Raw genomic sequence first — 19,436 nt, forward strand, 5'->3', positions numbered from 1 at the left:
TATATATATATATATATATATATATATATATATATATATATATATATATATATATATATATATATATATATATATATATATATGTCCATTTTATTTTGTCAAAGATTAATGGCTTACGAATTACGATTTGCAGAGAATTGGATCACTAATGCAGCTAGCCATCCATGGAGATTCTTTGGGTGCCATATTTTATGCTTTTTCTATGGCAATGAAGATAATGTAATAAATTGTCCACATAACCATCTTGTTTGGTCTGGTCACAGAACAATCCTTTCATTTCTTTGATTTTTTGTCTGTAAATATTCCCTTCTTTTTCGACCACCACTAACCTCAATGACTCGGCCACTGACTCGCTCGTGAATCGCCCGTCTCGTTCGTCTCGCGGCACAGAGTAGCCCATTTTTTTCTCCTCAAGAACCCTAGCGTTTAGCCCCTGGTCTGCCAAGAAGGTCAGCAGAACTAAGGGCTTCTCGAACTGAATTGCCTCGACGACTGAGCTCCAACCGGAGTGAGTCAAGAACCCGCCCACTGAGTCGTGACTCAGTATGTTGAGTTGCGGTGCCCAACTCGTGCACACAATTCCGCGCCCTTTCGTGCGGTTTTCAAAGCCTTCTGGGAGGTGGATCGGGTCTGGGTCGGATTCTCCGCGTCGGGTTCTTAGAACCCAGAAGAAGGGGAACCCGGAGAGCTCTAATCCGAGTGCGATCTCGGTGAGTTCAGTTTGACTCGGTTTCGCCTCGCTCCCGAATGCCACGTAGATTACTCTTCCGGTTGCTTGTTTGTCAAGCCACGCTTTAATATCTTTCCATGCATTATCTGTGGGTTCGTCGTAAGCCGTCGTGGGGAGCTGCCCGACCGGGAAAAACGGTTTCCGGTGAATATTCTCCAGGACTTTTAACCATTCGGAATCGAACTCCGAGCAGCCCCGCACGGCCACAATATCACTCCGTTCTATGCTCGAAATCAACCGGAAAATATCCGAAACGTTATCGTCCTCCTCCGTCACGGCGTCGAAGATGCGTAAAATCTCGAAAAGCCGGAATGCGACGGTTGTTTTAAACGGGACCCACTTCGGCGGAACGATGAAATCTTCCGGTTTCGTCATCTCCGCAAAATCAACCAATCGGCCGAAGAAAGCCAACGTCGGGGGAGTAAAAATACTAAAAAACGCCGTGGAAACGCCGAGCTTTGACGCAACAGAACCCACCCAGTAAGAATCAAAATCGTGTAAAATCCAATCCGGGGAAGACTCTTCAAGAAGCTTAGCCATGGTTTCCTGAAGACTATCACGAGCTAGCTTAAGGTATTTCACTTTATCGTACGGCAAATCAATCGTCGCCTCTGCATTTTCCGGCAAGTTTTGGTGGGCCGGCAAAGGGAGCTTGACGAAGTGGATAAAGGAAGCGAGATTTGGGGGGAGTTTGGGGAGGCGATTGATATTTCTGGGAGTAGAAACAAAAGAGACTTTGTGACCTCTCGAAGCGATATGCTTGGAGAGCTCTAAATATGGAATCATGTGGCCAAAGGCCAGCCATGGGAACATCATAATGTGAAGCTTATTGCTACCCTCGTGATCCGCCATGGCTCAACCTCTCTCCCTCTCAAATTTCTGCGTTTTAATTTGATCTGGCATGCCCATATATATAACAGTAGAACCTTACTATGCTAATAGGGTCAGGTCCTTACTATATATAACTTTGTTTAATTTAACCCTTTTATTAAGATTCTAATCAGTTTGTCCCTTATGCTTTTTTTAATCAACCAAGAGAAACTATATATATCATATCATTAATAAATACAAAACAAATCACCAATACAAGATTCACTGCACATGCATGATGCACACGGATTTAGAGATTCATACAAATGAGGCCAATAATGTTGATTTTGCAATTAAAGCAGTAGAAGGCATATAAACACAACCACTCAAATAGCAAGAAAAGATGCAAAGAAGAGCGATAAGCTAAAGAATACTCTATTACTTTCTTCTTTTTTTTCTTTTTTTTTTCTTTTTTCTTTTTTGAACCAAATACTCTATTACCTTGATAAAACTGAAGATCAAACCCTAAACGCTCCTTTTAGGGACTATTTATACGTGCATATTCTACGAAGATTATTAGTATTTTTTTTTTTTTTTGTGAAAACTGAAGATTATTAGTGTAATCAAGATCTAGCATCTCAAATATCCTTTATACACCAAATAATATTTTTTTTTAAAAAAAAATATAACACTAAACTTTTATAAGGAATAAAATTATATGATTTTTATTTGAATTAAAGTAATAGGAATATGATACCTTGGGGAAGAGGATGAATAAAGATATAGGAGAAGAGAAAATGTCAAAGTTTTAGTTTTGAGAGGTAAAAGATGTCATTTATTGCTAATAACATTCAAAAGAAGGTGTTTCAAAAAAAAAACATTCAAAAGAAGAAGATTCTTCAAATCATCTAATGGGTGATCTAATTAAAACAGTTGCTCCCCAATCACTCCTCGATCTAGTTGTCCCATGTTAACATTGTTGTTAATGGCATTCCCAATTGCTTTTGAAATAAATTCATATAATAAAAAGGCATCTAACTTATTGAGTTATAATAACTATTGTATACGCCCTAGGACACAATTTAATTGGTCAACCAATTTAAAATAAGTTTATAAATTTACTTTGTTACATGTAAGTCAATTGACTTACATCACATGCTTTACCTCATCCACTAATCTCATTTGGGGACTTTGTAGGCAGTTGAGATACTTCCCATAGTTTACTTTGTAAACTCGGAAATTGAATATATACACACACATATAGGGCCAACTAGCTTGTTCTTCATTGATTCAAATTCATTATTGATCTTTAGTAGAAAGTCTACTCTACTCTTCAATGGTAAATGCCACGAGAACTTCTGCAAAGCTTCAAGGTGTGATTTGTGAAATGAAATGAATCCTCTATTTATAGAGGTGAGAACATGAGACTCCCACTACATCTCAAACTCTTTAGTATTTATCATTATTCAAAATGAATTATACCACTATAATGTCCATGTTTATTATCATATATTACAACTATAATATTTTAAATTAAAATAGCTAATTTAACTAAATATTTCTCAAATAATTGAATTAATTAGGCAAATAATATAGCTCATATTAACTCAATTAATTGATGTGCAAGCTCAAATAGTTCAATTAAGATGTGACACAATATTGCTAGCATATTTAATATTGTCAAAAATTTGTGTGTCTACCTACTTAATCCACCAATTTTCAAGGTAAAAATGAATATCTTTTAAATTTGGAGTAAAAACTTTGTTGCTATTTAAGACAATTGAAAGAACAGTACCAACTAAGATGAAAAATAATTATATAATGTTCCGTAGCCCAAATAACCTTTGCGGCAGTGGACACGTTTAATTGTCCAGACCAGAGTCCACCTTGCAAGATAAATTTGAATTCAAAATACACAATTAAATTTCAAATGTTTATAATTTACCTACACAATTTACCTTTGTGAATTTTTAAAAAGTAAATTTTAAATATTTAATAAGTAAATTGTGTATTTTAAACTCGAATCTATTTTACAAGATATACCCAACTCCACCGAATAATTTGCCCTTGCCTGCGTACCCATTACCTACCACGTCTTTCAAGTTTCAACTATTTGCAGGATCTTTTTGGGAGAAGAAAACAATTTAACTTTACCCACATCAATCAATTATTTTAATTTTAAAAACCAATCATTGCATTTAAGCACCGGTCCTGGCGAATGGCTAGCTAAGAAAGTAAGAAGTCTTGCATCTAATGGCGATGGACCACCTCTTGCATCTCTTTTTTTACGACAAGAAGTCTCGTGATTCTTGTGAGACACAATGTACTGCTTGCATTGTACAATTATATTGCAAAAAATAAAATATTATTCGTACTCTCAACTTTTACACCATTTTACAAAATTTTGATATTGATGCTTTTATTAAAACTTACATAATGAAAATAAATAATCATTACTTGTTATATCAGAAAGTAAAAGTGAGGGAGTAGAAATATGTAGTACAGTACATGTAATAGAACTCTTAGGAGTGGGCGTTTTGGGCTTTGATTCGAATTTTTTTAATTTCGGTTTTTTAGTTTAAAAAAAAAATTAACCATTCGGTGTAACATTAGAGTTCGGTTCTGTTTGAAACGATTCGATTTTGATTCGAATTTAATTCGTTTCGGTTTAAAATCTCTAAAATTTACCTTTCCTAATTTTCCAAACATATACTACAAACTATACGACATAATCACATAATCCATATCCAAAATCTAAACATTATATAACAAAATAGCAATTCAAAGTTCAAACGTATTACTAATTGTGAGGTAAAGAACAATTGCAGCAAACAACAAAAGTGCAAAGTAAAGAATAAGATATAAAGAAATCAAATAAAAATTTAAGAGAGATATAGAATAGAACTGAGAGACAAAGCAGGTCAGCATCAAGGGACTTAGATTTACTTCTTTATTGTTATTGTTGTTGTTGCTATCATCATCATCATCATCATCATCATCAAACGGTATTCGGTTCGGTTTGATTTTTACCAAACCGTTCGGGTCAGTTCGATTAAAAATCGAATAGTTCAATTTTTTGGTATATTACTAGTTCACTTCGGGTGTACTTCCAACGTACAAGTACAGGCTAAAAGTTTTACGCCCTGGATTACGCACTCACGAGAGCATGATTCGTGAAAGGAGTCTATGTACAAGCCAAGTACGACCGTACTTCTACGGTGCCAGTGTCAGTTTAGTAAAGTATAAATAACTTGTTGGTGGAATTAATTAGGGCGAATCTAGATTTTTACACTTTGTTCAGACATGTACTTTAAAGTTTAAAGAGAGGATCCTTCCTAGGATTCTTGGAGCGACCTGACACATTGGTCTAAGGATTCTTAGAGGATTTCAACTACAATTGATTAAACCTAAGTTTGTTCATTTCATTCAATTGCAATTTACTTTTATTTCCAATGCTTCCATTGATTCTTCATTTTAGCTATACAATTGTACTGTGACAATGCCAATCTAATTCTTTAGAAATTAAGATTAGGTTTACTTGTTAAGATGCTTAGAATATTTTTATTACAGGTAGGAAGTGATTTGATGCATTGATTTGAATTCTTCAGGATCATAGTTTAGCTTGAGAGTGAGATGAATGTAGTAGTGGAGTGCAATTGACAAAGTGGGCATGAAAGGAGTTCCAGGAGTGATAACATTTGAATCAAAAGTTTGTGATTCCTGCTTGAATTGGGAGGAAGCTTCCGACTCTCCTTCTCAAACTCCGATCCTCTCGCAACCTTTAATTTCCTCTTCAGCTGCCTACAAATGCAATTTCAGTAACTAGATCCTAAACTAATTTAAGTTTTTATTTTAAATTTCATGTCAAGGAATATCTCAAACTCCGATCGTCGTCGCAGATCTGAAGCTAGAAGGAGGAAGAAGGTCATCGCAGATCCGAAGCTAGAAGAAGGAAGAAGATCGTCGCAAATCCGAAGCTCAAAGCTTGAAGTTGTCAACGCCATTGTTCGCTGTAAGTTCACCGGAGATCCGAAGGAGGAAGACTGAGGAAGCTAAGTGTGTATCCTAACCAGCAGGAATGAGGAAGCTAAGTACTTAATATTTCTTCGAGAATGAGGAAGCTAAGAGCTAAGGAGAAAACTACTTAAAAAATAATTCTTCAAGAATTCTATCTATATTTAGGCTATACAATTCTTGACTAAGGTGTCAAGAAGTATATAGTCATATTAAAAATTAAATTATTTAAATACGCGTAACAATACGAGTCTTGACAATAAAGGTAAAGACGCATAATTGTCTTCATATAAAAAAATAAAAATAAGCGTAACAATAGGCGTTTATAACATATTAGTATAGACACGTAAAGTGTTTAAAATATTTACAAAATACGACTGCATTTTTTCTCTTACTTTAGGCATCTTTAATTGTAAGTAAAGAAGTCTTACTTAATTTTTATTTTTATCTTTTTTTGGATTACAAATATATTCTACAATGGTATTTTAGTTTTAATAATTGATATTTTTACGTGCAATATGGTGTGATTTCTATTCAAATAAATATTAGATATTATAATATCATCTTAGCTTAACTAAATATTTTGCTTTTTTAAAGTGATTTTGTTATTACAGCTTAAAAAAAAACTTTAATAAGAAAAGCACGATAATGAACTTAGGGGAGCATGGTAATACCTTACGGTGGACTTACAAGCATATCTAAGAATGCTACTGCTGATATGATAGCCAAAAAGTTTGATAATCTTAATTATAGTTATGACTAACTAGCGAGACGAGCCTCTTAAAGCAACCCTAAGAGTGGATTTTTTTTGCTCATTTGTTGCAAACCAGCAAGGAGTGGGAACTGAGAATAGAGGAAGGGGGGTGGGGGGGGGGGGGGGGGGGAAAAAAAAAANGGGGGGGGGGAAGTTAGAAAAAAAAATTGAAAATATTTACGAGCCATTTTGGATGAGAGTTATTTTTCCCTCATTATGGACCCCACAAAAAATCAGCATCAATGCAAATTTTGTCTCTTTCCTTTCTTCTCGCCCCCTCCAAATCATTTTCTATACTCAAATTGTGAAAAAAAAATCCAAAAAATCTTTAGTGGAGATGCTCTTAGTAGAATCCAACCTATTTTTCATGAGGACATTATTAGTGTTAGTTTAATGACCACTTTTTTTAAAAAAAAAGTTTTTCTTGTTTGATCTTCCTTTCCCTAAGGAAATATGTTTTTATATATTGATTAGTTTTGAACGTATATCTATTAAATGTTGATTAAACATTGATGTTCTTCAATATACAAGACCAAACATTGTTAGTGCTTTGGTCACGATGTTTGCTTCAATCAATTTCTTTAGTTGCTATTCAACGAACAAATTATATAAACACACACATATATAAACAATGCTAAATGTCTATACAAAAATCACTCCTTTTTTTTTTCCATATGTAATAATTTTAAATAAGTTAAGATTTCAAAAAAAAAAAAAAAACTAATCACAAAAAAATAGCCACATCATATAATAGGAAAATTTATGTGGTTTTGTAGGGATGGAAATTGATGCAATTCTTCTTATAGTTAAAAAATAAAATAAAATAAAAATTATGGATCAGAGTAACTTTTTTTTTTTTTTGGTATTTGGTGCACTGGCCTTTAAAACATTTTCTAATTTATTTAAGAATTGTTTGCAAAATTAACATTTTAAAGAAAAAATTATAAACCTTTTCATCAGTGTGTCGAGTGAAATAAATGTAACGGAGTATTATTTTGTGATTAGTGTGTAAATGTACATGGTGCTTTATTGAAGCCATTGATATAACTTCAAATCTTTTAAGAAATATGCATTGGAGGAGGAAGAGCAAGGAGTAAGATCCAAAAACACCCTAACTAATCTTCTATTTATAATAAGGGTTTTTGTTATACAAAATTGTAATAAATAATGAGTGAAACATGGGAACATATACTTGCGCACAAGGAAAAGTGGTGTGTCTATTAAGTTCCTTTTAATGATTTGTCGTCCAGTATACATGATTGTGGACTTTTACTATTTTCTTTTTATTAAACTAATCATCTAATGAGATCAATATCTTGAGCAAATATGATAGAAAAATAATTAGTTAGATTGATCAGGTATTATTATTATTTTATTAATATTGTAATTTAAAACATAGTTAATTCTAACTTTGATCCATTTTTTTTAATTTAGTTCTCAACTAATAATTTGAACTAATTTTACTATCAATTGTAGTGATTGCAATAATTTAATCCTTCAATATTATTTTTTTCTTATTTTTCATAAAATATGGTGTTGAGGATCCACTATTGGCGGATTCAAGTGTTCTGTCGTTTGTCAGAACTCTCTCAAAAGGATGTCTGATCTATTGTAAGGCACTAGATTTGACTCTCCCTTAGATAAAAAAAAACATAAATTACTAGCTACATCCCACTTCCCACTAGATTTATCCATTATTAATTCATTCTTTAACTCTATTCAAAAATTTTTTCAATACGTTCGATTGTTTGAACAGTACAATAAGTATCCACACTTTAAATCCCATTTTTGAATTTGATTATTAGAAACAATTCTAATATTTGAAAGTGTACATTTATTCAAAAAATAATAATTATATATTAGTGTTGAAATTAATTATTTAAAAATTATATTATGAAAAGTCTAAAAAATAATAAAAGGAAGAGCACGACTAATTGATATTATTTTAAGTAAAAAAATTACTATAATCAAATGAAGAAAATCTCTATTTTAATTACCATAGTAAGATTAAAGTGTTAAATACAAGTTGATAATATGGACGTAATATGTATATGTTTATTTTTCTTTAATTACCCACCGTAATATGTGTATATTTAATTTTCTATATGAGTAGAAAAATTTATTATTAATTTCAATAAAAATAAGGTCGATTTATTATGATTACTATGTATATATATATGGTAAACAAGGAGTATATATTATTATTAATTAATATTATGCTAATTATGACGTCCATATAATTTGAATAATTATGGTAGGAGTATATATTATTTTTAATAAAATAATATGTGTATGTTTAATTTCACTTAATTATGGATGTAATATGTGTATGTTTAATTTTCTTTAATTAGTTCCGTAATATGCGTGCCATTAATTTCCTTAATTAACTAGATAAATCTGTATTACAACAAATATAAAAGACAATTTAATAAAAGGATAATGTATAAATTAATTTCTTAATTACTATAATTATTAATATTTTATTCGCCAAGGACCTTGTGGTCCAGTGGCATCAAACCCTTCCCTTTATACATGCATTCTAATAGAGTTAGTAGTATTAAAAAAAAAATATTTTATTCAAAAGTAACTATTATATGTGTAATAATATGTCAATTGAGAAATCAAATGAAGTAGTTTAGAGCATAGTGAGTACAAGTAGTACATAGGAATAAAGTCTAAGCTCAATTCCCAAGGAAATCTTAAGATTGTGCAATCTCTCCTCCCTTCCAAAATCAGAGAATGAAACAACCGTTCAAAGCGCGTCGCGTCGCGTCATTTACATTCACCGGCGCTTCAGTTCCCGGCGAAAGGCATCTCCGCCACCCAAACCCACCTCTCCCTTCATAGAAACCAATTCCTTATTAAGATTTCTTGTTTATATATACATATATGATATATATGCACACATATAGGGACTTGCTTCATTCTCTTTCTCTAACTGGCGAAAAGGAAACTGTAAAATGAGCTACCAAAGCAACCTCCGCGCCTCCTTCAAGCGCGGAGGAGATCCGCCGGTGGCGCCGCAGGCGGGGCCGGGGCAGGTGAACTTCCGCCTGCTCTGCCACATCAGCACGGCCGGCGGCGTCATCGGCAACAATGGAAGCATCGTCAAGAGCCTGGAGAATCAAACCGGCTGCAAAATCCGGTTCGAGGAGCCCCTCCCCAACTGCCACGAGCGAGTCATCAATATAACGGGAGATGCCGTTGTGGACAACACGATCTCGATAGACCACGATGCAGAGGAGGTGGAGGTGCAGGTTTCGAAAGCTCAGGAGGGTTTGGTTAGGGTTTATGAGAAGATTTTGCAGGTGGAAGGGAATGGAGGCGAAGGTGTCGGGGCAATCAGTTGTAGGTTGCTTGCATGTTCCAATCAAATAGGGGCGCTTATGGGTAAAGGGGGAAAAATTGTTGATGCTATCAGGAAGAGTTCTGGGGCAAAAATAAAGGTTTCGAATAAGGAGCAGAATCCAGCTTGTGCTGGCTCGGAAGAGGAGTTAATTCAGGTCGGTGCTTTCAACTTTCATGAGTTTTGACTTGTAGTAGTGCAAAACTCCTGGTTTTCTATTTCTACAAAATTCTCTTGATCATCATTCATGCAGGATTGGTGTTCGATTTCTAACGGCAAACTGAACATCAGCTGCTTTGACTGATATTGACTTCAATGTCTATGGCAGTTTAACCAAAACTCTGAAACTTCTCTTTTTAGAATGTAAATGTCAATGTGGCATCAGTTTCCTTAAGGTAGACAGGTCAGTGGCATATTTTGACACTTAGCTAAAGAATGGACAGTTTAGTTCACAAGTGAGCAACTGATATATGTGTTCATAGGAAGGGTGCTTGATGCAACTGAAACTTGAATTTAGAATATTGCTGAATGTTTGATAATCAAATTTTAAAAGTTGTGGAGTAAAAATATTTAATTGAATTCTACCAGTTGTAACATTATATTCATTAATTCCTTAATTGGAATGGAAATCTTCCCTTCTAATTTTGCAAGAAAGTATATGCATTAGATGTTTATCCTGTGGATTTGGAACTTTATTGCTGACTACATGGCAGGAAAATGCATGGATGTTTATTAAGTTTATGCAACTTTCCTTTCCTTCTATTCATTTTGGCTTTTCATTAATCCCTTAACTGAAAAATGACTACTTCCCCTGCTCAGAATTTTTCCATTAGCTAATAACTTGATCAGTAGGGTGGGCTTTTACTTTCACTGGGAGAGTCTGGTTTTTTTTTTTTTTTTTTTTTTTTTTTTTTTTTGAGTATGGTTTGGTCTGTTTGGTTTGGTCTGTTTAATTATTCATTATTCATTATTAGGAATATATGAGTCCTTCATTTACTCTTCACCAAAGAAACTATTTTTGAAATTGTTGCAGATAATGGGCGGAATTTTAGCTGTAAAGAAAGCACTAGTTCCTGTTTCTCGACGACTTCAAGATTGCACTACTGAAAGAACACCACAATGCTTGCATTCGAGAGTGGGATTCCATGAAAATTTTGCAGATTTCTCTTCTCATCCTTCACCCGTAGTTCCACCTTTCCAGGGAAATGCTATTGATCATTCTTACAATGACCATCCATTGTCTGCAGAGGCTGACAGAGTCCTTAGCCTGGATGAAGATAATGCTCGACAAAAAGTAGTGTTTAGGTTACTTTGTTCTAATGGCTCAGCTGGGGGTGTAATTGGACGTGGTGCTATTATTGTCAAAGCTTTGGAGAAGGAAACAGGGGCCTCTATAAAGTTTTCATCTCCAGTACCTGGGTCAAAAGATCGAGTTGCCACCATATCTTCATTGGAGGTTTAATTGATATCTTGTTGAGCTTTTGTCACCCATTCATTTGTTACTTTGTTTTTTGTCCTGGCCACTGTTAGATGGTTGACCATCAAATAATATCTCCTCTCACACTGTGTGTCTCCAGTCTCCTTATGTATTTTTGTCTTTTCTCATGGGCGTTGGGAATCTTATGCAGAACAAGGACCCATTGTACTCATCTGCACAAATTGCCATTGTCCGAGTTTTTGAGAGATGCATGGAGGTTGGTGTTGACCAAGGGTTAATACCAGGTCTAGGCATGGGAGAAATTGTAACTGCCAAGATTCTAGTTGCGTCAGATGAACTCAATTACCTTGTTGATGAAGAAGGAAATGCTGGTTCTGGTATTTTAGTTTCAACCTCTGGTGTTGAAATACAGCTATTGCAAATGGACCTCCATCCCAGTTGTGCTACAGAGAATGATAGGGTAGTTCAGGTGTGTGTGTATGATACAACTTTAATCTCCATCTTTACAATTATTTGAAAGCTCTGGCCTCTGGTAATGCACCCTTTACACTTTAGAGTTAAATATGTTAGTAGTCATTTGTTCACCTCTAGCTGTTGTTTGAAAATAATTTAGTTATTTACTGTTCCTTGAGGTGCAGCTTCTGTCTTTGCATTTTTCTTCTTTTCTGGTGGTGGAAAATATTGGCTAGGAGTTTAAGTAACTTGAAATTGGTCTGTTTGGGTGAGTTTGAAATGATTTGCTTGTAGGTTAAAATTTCCGTATTATCATGACGACATGAGAAACTTAAGATGATGCACATCTTTAATGTGTTTGGAGTTTTCTGTTGGCTTATAAAATGTTGTTCTATTTTATGGTGAGGTGCTAGCAGTCTGTTGTATTCCATCTTATGACTTGGTAAGTTTTCAGTTTATCAGATGCTGAAAGATAACTTTAACTTCCTACAGATTGTTGGAGAGTATCTAAATGTAAAAACCGCTCTTTATCAAGTTACTGGTAAGCTGAGGGAGAATTTCTTCTTCAGTTTGGCCTCTAAGGGTGTAGCACATAGGCATTATCCTTTCTCTTCAATGCCTGAAAACAGCCTCGGTGAAATATGGAGAAATTCATCTGCTGTCCAAACAGATCTTGTGCCCAAGCCAGGTGGTCCTCATATATGGCTGCATAAAAAACAGGTAGAACACAGCTTTTTAGTTGGCTTTGTGGAGTTGTCTCTGCTTCGATCTTTCTAAGTAGTGTATATTCCCTACAAGGACTTAAATAGGAGGTTTTAATCTGCAGGTTAAGGACAGAGTGAATGACACGACAAGTAAAGATGGTTCAGGAGGCTGGAATAATTCTTGTGGTGCACTTGAACATGGAAGGTTCGAATTGCACCATAGGCTTATTAATGCTTGCCATCTTTCTCTATCCTGTTTCTTTTCTGTGGGTGGGCCATGGGTTGGGGGGGGGGGGGACGCTGAAATGAGTCCAAATAAAATTACAAAGGAAATAAACAACAGCTTCCTATATGCTCTATGAAACAAATTAGTTACACTAATATGTACCAGTAAGTTTGTTGCTACATCTGTATGAACTAGTCAATACCATTGCCACTGAGCACTATCCACTGTTATTTTTTATGAAGAAAAAAAATTGAATTTAAAATAACTATACATATATATAAATTGGAATATAATTAAATTTGGACATGTTTTCTAGTTTTTGCTTGGTGAGAGGTACTGTGATTCAAACGTGATGTCAATATGAGAACGGACTTAAGTGCAGTCTAAGTCCAATATTTAAAATGTTTAATAGCATATTCTCCTGGCTATACAGGTGAAACTTATTCAAGATAGTAAAACTTAACAGTAGTGTAGAACACGCAACAAATTTCCTTGTCAGCTTTCTGACTCTTTCAGTCTCCATGACAGGTTAGATGCAAATGGAGTAGCTGACACAACTGTGGAGATCATGGTTCCAGGACAAAAATTTGGTAGCATCTACGGTGAAGACGGTACTAATCTCAATCGATTGAAAGAGGTAAAAGACTACAAGCCCAATTCCATTCCCTGCTAAATGGAATAAAAATATCATAGAATGGAAGAAGAGAGAACGAAACTAAATGAATTTCAGTTTAAGCGGAGATAATCTTTTAGTGTGCACTGTTCTGTTGTTCCTATAACTTAACTACTAAGAATGCTTGATTGTTACCAATAAGTTTCTCTTGATGGCTTAGATCTCGGGTACAAAGGTGACACTTGAAGATCCACATCCTGGTGAGAACAATGGAAAGGTGATCATAACGGGGACACCTGAACGAATACAAATTGCACGGAGTCTTCTTCAAGCCTTCATACGTGTTTAACCATCACCAATAAATTGAACCATTATAATGCATTCTCACCTGTAAGTATATGTGTCATGTGTCAATATGGATTGGTCGTCCACTTGTTTACTATAGACTTTGTTTTGGGGGCAAATTCATCTTGCAGATGTTACCCCTTTGGTGACCTCAGTTTAACACTCCGGAGTTTCCACCAAATCTTTTGTTTGAGCTATAATTACAAGCAGGAGAATGTAGCGTCTAGGAAAGATTAACCTTTTTTTTCCCATAGTCCTCTGCAATAGGGTAATGCTGGGTTTGTATGCAATATTTTCAGTTTGACATGTTACATTTTTTACGCTTTAAAAAAATATATATATTTCAATGGTGCTAGATCAGAGATCTGCCCTCATTTTCAGTGTTTCCCATTTGATGAATGCTCCTCATGTTTGTCACCGAGTTATTTGTTGTTTGTGAATAATATCATCGATTGCATAGTAATGTGCTTTGAGGTCTAGTATACAAGACAACATAATGAACATATCATTTACACTCCATAAACTATAACCCACTGGGAAAAGTAATTGAAAGAAATAATTAGCAACACAATATAACTGCAGCTACTTGCTGGGTTCACAAAGAACTCATAAACATACAGACAACAGATAATCATGCCCTCAACAGTTTTGTCTCTGGTTCTTCACAGGTCAAAAAAGGAACTAATTCAAAACCTATAGGAGGGGAATAAATATAAAGAATAGAGAGCAGATGAAAGAAGAAACTGTTATGAGGTTATATACAATTTATAAACTGATCCAGCAACCTCCTGATTCCTGAGTATATGCGAGTCAAGTTTATGATGAAAAGTTGCAGTTAATACTTGAGTACGCGGTGGCGCAACCACAGTTCATACATGACCATATGAAAAGCATCATATTTGACAGGAGGTGAATTCCACTGGTAATGTTTCTGGATCTGAAGCAAGTAAGAAACAATTGAAAATTGTCAGTCATTGGTCCAAATATTTAAGAAAATTTTCAATTTAGTCCTAAATATTTCAGAAGTTCCAATTTGATCTTTGGTCAAAACCAATGGTCATACATTCAAAGATCAAATTTAAACTACTAAAACAAATAGGCCCACATTGAAACTTAAATTTGTGGGACGAAAAGAAATTTTAATTGATGATTATTAAAATTGTAGTGATATATGTTCCTAATATTTGTGCATTACAGGATTCCCCCACGGGAATAAATTCCCTACTCCAAGTCCCAGCACATGCAAGGCAAATTATGAGACTAAACACACTGAAAGTAGTACCTACCTTGACTAAATTGTAATGCAGAGTCACGAACTCTTCTTGAGTTATGCTCTTGAGAATTTGCTTTAGCTCATATACATCCTTCTCCCTGACTATGACGGCAAATTTACGCCAATCGAGAATGTCATTGAATGGCAAGTCATAATAATTAGAGAGTATCACTGCAATAAAGCCCCCAACAACTTGGATATTAGAAGCAATCATGATATGGATTATACACTTAAAACAGAAATTTTTTCTCTAAACCCAAGTACCAATAGGCAACAGGAAATCAGGAATGTAATCAAAATTCTTAATTGGTCAACCTATCTTGAGTTTCATAGCGCAATCACACTAGATATACTCTGATCTGTTAAGATGGAGCTCTAAATTAAGCAAATAGCACAAGGAGAATTTCAGAGCCAGGAAAGCTGAATTTCTTTTCCATGTAAAACCATCTAAAGGTGTTTTAGGAGGCAAAAACAACATTTTTTTGGCATATAAAATGGCAGTAAGGAGATATTTCTTCCAAATGCACCAAGGCACCAATAGCATGCCGGGGCTGCCAATAGAGGCCCACTCATAGGTCACTAATCCCCAATGACAATAACCAACAAGTATGAACCCACTGTAAAACTTCAAGGCATGGATACAAAATCTAACCAAGCTTTCAGAACAGTCAAACATGCCTTTCCCAACAGAGAAAGCACAATGTGAATTAAAAATATTAACATTACATTCATGCAATCATGAGCTATGGAGGTCTGAGACTCTAGCTAGGAGGTCTCAAGTTCAACCCCCATCTCTCTTGTATGTAACCCAATAAATAAATAAATAAAATGACAGGAATAATTGGATTGTTAGAAATAGACAATCCTACACTCTCCCTAGACCATCATACAGGAAATGTGGAGTCAACTGCCATTCATTCATCCTCTTATTTCAACTAAAATCACTATTACTGATGGACTTTATTGTGCAATTGGCATATGGTGACAGAGAACAGAAGAAACTGACCCATAACCAGTTCCAACTGAAAAAAAATAAATAAATAAAAATAAAAATCAGCCTCTTACCGGGAATACATCCATAGTGTATGGAATCTGCTATGCGTGCACTATTGACCTGAGAGCCACCAGGGCATATGCAGAACTTATTTCTGTAAAATCTCTTTTGATAGAGTAGATGTCCAGTAGCCCTGTTTATTCTGTTGTTAGAGATATCAAGTTCTGTATCATTCTCCCATACACGTGCCAAGATGACCCTGATTTTAGAATTCCTATGGCCTGCCCAAAATCCCAGAGATGTCCTGCAAAAGAAGAAGACTATTCTTAATTTCACCCAAGGCTAAACTGTTGAATGGATATCTATTTATTTCAAAAGAAATGTTTTTAGATAAATGACTCTTTAAAAAACACATCCTGTATAGTGTATACATGGAGAATATTCGGGCTCGGCGGCTCCTATAAAGAATTTCATATTTAAGCCTTTAAGGATACACTAAAATGCTACGAAGAAGAAAGAAAGAGGCAGAACCTAAAGCAATGACCTTTCTTCTTAGCATAACATTCCATGAATCAGGTTAACTTAATTGATATTAAGAATTATCCAAAGTGAAACAAGTGTATCAGATAATTAGATGAGCTTTCTGGTCTCTTTTTTCAGCATATGTTCAAAATTTACAGCAATACCTATTCTCCACATCATTTCCACCAGCTGGAAGGGCAAATGGTTGCAGAACTTGTGGGAGAGCAACATCTTTGTGCGGAATATATCCAACATCATAGCTTGGAGAGCACACAGCACGAATAGAGTTCTTTATGAGAAATGGAAGTCCTTCAGTAGCCCTCACACCAACATCATGGCAAGTAACAAAAAAGTGATCAGCTCCTAGAGTTCTATTCCAGTATGGGTACTTTGCTATTAAGCTCTCAACATAGTTCTGTACAATTATGGTCATGTTCTCATAGGATGTGCCCTGCACGTGATCAAGTTGGGCTGGATAAGTTCAGATGAGTATACTGTGAACCAGAATATTTACAACAGTAGAATTTGTATAGAAAAGTTCTCAAGAATACTGTTCTTAGATTCAAAATCCCGTTTACAGATTCAAGACTAGAATACTTGTAATGCACCTAAGAATTTAAGAAGCACGGTGATCTGTGGGCAAGAAAAATGCTTTTTTGCTTGGCAAATTCTAAATGGCTTTTGGCCTACTCAAGTATCTGCAGAAGCAATTCGCATACATGAAGTCTCAGTTAGAATTCACTAGGTGGACATCTTGCCTTATGCTTCCCATGTCCTGTCCCAATTTGAGAGATCTGAATTATTTGCACTTAAAATGTTCACTTGTTCTAAGTACAAATCTAAATTCCAGGAATAAAAAATACCTTGTATAAACTACTCATTATGCCTGACAAGCCATTAGACTTAATAATCATAGTCACAATGCAATTATCCTGAGCATTCCAAACAATGATTATCCAAAGAAAATCACACTGCAGAAAAGATTTACCTTTCCTCTCATCTTATGGCAAGATATTGGAATGAAGAACAAGTGAGCCTGATCTGGATCGTCCGTAACAAATTTACTCTCCCTGATATTCTGGAAAAAATAACCCTCGCTGGCGTACTTCCCAGTCAGCTTCCTCGGCGTCTGGTAAAACGTATTCGGATCGCCATCCGGATATATATATACCTTGAACTTTTTCTCCATTTCAGCATAGTTCAATCTGAATACATCCGGCGAGTGATACACATCCGACAATTCCTCCTCAGATGATAACGATACTACTGGTTCCTCAACGGATGTCGAAATTTCAGTGTCATTAACGGCCGAATTAATCACCTGAAAAGATCGAGAACCTTTGGAAATTAGTGTTTGCTCGCTCTTATGTGAAGAAATTCAACAGGAAATGGAGTGAGATTTTACCAGTGGACGTTGAAAGGGAGAAGGATTGGTGGAGGATTCGAGAGATGGCGAGTGGAGAGACTTTAGCGAGATGTAGCTGAAGGAGACTAAAGTTAGAACGGCGAGAGTGAGGAGAGAGCCTTGGAGTGTGCAGACGGTGGCGAGAGATGTCGGTGACTGCGAGGCTTTCGCCGCCGACATTGCCGACGGATAGGTGGTTTCCGACGATTTTGATACAAGTTTTGGCTGTTTTCCCTGTCGTCGAGTGTATTGGCTATAACTCACTCGATTGCTTGGCTTTTGCGGAGCTGGAACTGGAAGGAACGCTGAAACAAATCCCAGCTAATAAATATTCCGCATCTAACTAATTTCTTTCTATTTCAAAAAAAAAAAAAAAACAAAAAACTAATTTCTTTCCAAATTTCTAAGGCACTTTTTTTTACCTAAGTTAATTAGCATTGCATTTTTGTTCTTTCTTGTTTATTTTTCATCCCTAATAACTTAAAAATGAAAAGGGAAAACGACACTTTTTCCCCCTATATTATGTGCATATAACACTTTTTTACCCGTGTTATTAAAGTGGCAGTTTTTACCCCTGAAATGTTAAATTGACATTGTTACCCTTAAAAATGATTATTTCATTTATTATTCATCTCCAACAAATTATTACTTATATGTATGGATGATCACGATTCGATTCGAACCTAACGAAACACTGTAGCAATCATACCGAAATAGTATAGATGTTCTGGTTATGATTCAGAACCGAAAAAATAAAATTAAATAATTGTTGAACCGTGAATCGGAACTTAACCACAGTCATATATAGTGAAAATGATCAAACACTTATTTTGATAAATCGGTACGGTTCGGTTCCAATTTCGATTTTGAACCGCCAATCAAAACTTATTTATTTATTTTCTATAATTTTATTTCTTATTTAAAAATAGTCTAAATTCAAAAATTATTTTATTTTATTTTTTCGGTTCTGAATCGTAACCATAATCATCTATACTATTTAAATTCAATTGCTACAGTGTTCGATTAGGTTCGTATCGAACTGTGATCTTCTATACATATTAGTAATAATTGGTTGGAGAATAAAAATAAATGTAATAGTTATTTTTAAGGGCAAAAATGTCAATTTAACATTACAAGGGAGAAAACTACCAATTTTAAAATAACTCAGGGGGAAACTGCCACTTTAATAACACAGGGGAAGTGTTATAAGCACATAACATAGGGGGAAAAAGTGTTATTTTCCCAAATGAAAATTAAATATGATCAATATGTAAAGACAAATTCTACAATTATCTTAAAATTTAGGAAAAAAAATATAATTTTTATTTATTCTATAAATAAATACTTCAATCTCAGAACATTAGGGAATGACTTTAATATATTAAATAAATGTATCTTTTAATAAATTAAAAATTTAAATTAAATTGTTAATATTAATAAAATCTATAAATGATAGATCAACAATTTATGTATAACTAATATATTAAAACCCTCATTTTTCATATTTAATTTTTTTTTGAAGATATATTTAAAAAAATATAATTCTATATGTTTTTTAAAAATTACATCTCCTACTTTGTAAATCATATTGTTTCCTTATGTATATCTAGTAAAATACAATGTACAATTTTATAAAACACACTACTATGACCCACAACATCGTCCTAAAAAATTAAAACTTTATTTAATTGAAAATTGAAATTAGGGTATGTTTAGCGGCACCTGAAAAATGCGATCAATAGAAAACAACTTCCGTTGATCAAGGAAAATGAGGCAATTTTTTCGAAAAATGACTTCCGATTTTTTTTT

General features: G+C 34.6%; 3 protein-coding genes across 5 annotated transcripts in view; 1 reads left to right on the top strand and 2 right to left on the bottom strand.

Annotated features, from left to right (window-relative positions):
* Nucleotides 1-1,614, bottom strand: part of LOC116013777 (UDP-glycosyltransferase 91A1-like) — a 1,950-nt gene extending 336 nt beyond the window's left edge. The window contains exon 1 of one of the 2 annotated variants that reach the window (XM_031253706.1): nucleotides 84-1,614. In XM_031253706.1, coding sequence (XP_031109566.1) covers nucleotides 155-1,582 — 1,428 coding nt within the window. In that variant the 5' untranslated portion in view covers nucleotides 1,583-1,614 and the 3' untranslated portion in view covers nucleotides 84-154. Of the gene's footprint in view, nucleotides 1-67 lie in introns of both variants that reach the window. The other variant, XM_031253705.1, reaches the window with a different exon arrangement.
* Nucleotides 1,615-8,988: 7,374 nt separating this feature from the next.
* On the top strand, nucleotides 8,989-13,821 carry LOC116013741 (KH domain-containing protein HEN4). Of its 2 annotated transcripts, XM_031253649.1 has the most exons (8): nucleotides 8,989-9,811; nucleotides 10,688-11,110; nucleotides 11,283-11,561; nucleotides 12,038-12,265; nucleotides 12,372-12,454; nucleotides 13,004-13,112; nucleotides 13,309-13,478; nucleotides 13,565-13,821. In XM_031253649.1, exons 1-7 carry the CDS (start codon nucleotides 9,269-9,271, stop codon nucleotides 13,435-13,437), a joined length of 1,794 nt encoding a protein of 597 aa, XP_031109509.1. In that variant the 5' UTR covers nucleotides 8,989-9,268; the 3' UTR covers nucleotides 13,438-13,478; nucleotides 13,565-13,821. The 2 variants fall into 2 exon arrangements, with proteins under 2 accessions (XP_031109509.1, XP_031109508.1); XM_031253648.1 differs by having other exon boundaries at nucleotides 13,309-13,818.
* Nucleotides 13,822-13,954: 133 nt separating this feature from the next.
* On the bottom strand, nucleotides 13,955-17,929 carry LOC116011842 (probable glycosyltransferase At5g03795). Its single transcript, XM_031251259.1, has 6 exons — nucleotides 17,628-17,929; nucleotides 17,211-17,543; nucleotides 16,387-16,673; nucleotides 15,772-16,004; nucleotides 14,720-14,877; nucleotides 13,955-14,370 (listed from the first exon to the last, which is right to left on the bottom strand). Exons 1-6 carry the CDS (start codon nucleotides 17,805-17,807, stop codon nucleotides 14,269-14,271), a joined length of 1,293 nt encoding a protein of 430 aa, XP_031107119.1. The 5' UTR covers nucleotides 17,808-17,929; the 3' UTR covers nucleotides 13,955-14,268.
* Between the last annotated feature and the right edge of the window lie 1,507 nt (nucleotides 17,930-19,436).

This window comes from Ipomoea triloba, chromosome 3 (assembly GCF_003576645.1).
Source record: "Ipomoea triloba cultivar NCNSP0323 chromosome 3, ASM357664v1".
Taxonomy (NCBI): Eukaryota; Viridiplantae; Streptophyta; class Magnoliopsida; order Solanales; family Convolvulaceae; genus Ipomoea; species Ipomoea triloba.

Bases quoted from the DNA above. Each gene is read 5' to 3' on its own strand.
- LOC116013741 (XM_031253649.1), top strand. From the start codon at position 9,269: ATGAGCTACCAAAGCAACCTCCGCGCCTCCTTCAAGCGCGGAGGAGAT. The intron at 11,111-11,282 runs GTTTAATTGATA...AATCTTATGCAG, and splicing joins CCACCATATCTTCATTGGAG to AACAAGGACCCATTGTACTC. The intron at 11,562-12,037 runs GTGTGTGTGTAT...AACTTCCTACAG, and splicing joins AGAATGATAGGGTAGTTCAG to ATTGTTGGAGAGTATCTAAA.
- LOC116011842 (XM_031251259.1), bottom strand. From the start codon at position 17,807: ATGTCGGCGGCGAAAGCCTCGCAGTCACCGACATCTCTCGCCACCGTC. The intron at 16,005-16,386 runs GTATTGCTGTAA...CTTCTTTTGCAG, and splicing joins GGAAATGATGTGGAGAATAG to GACATCTCTGGGATTTTGGG. The intron at 14,371-14,719 runs GTAGGTACTACT...TACTTGCTTCAG, and splicing joins TGCATTACAATTTAGTCAAG to ATCCAGAAACATTACCAGTG.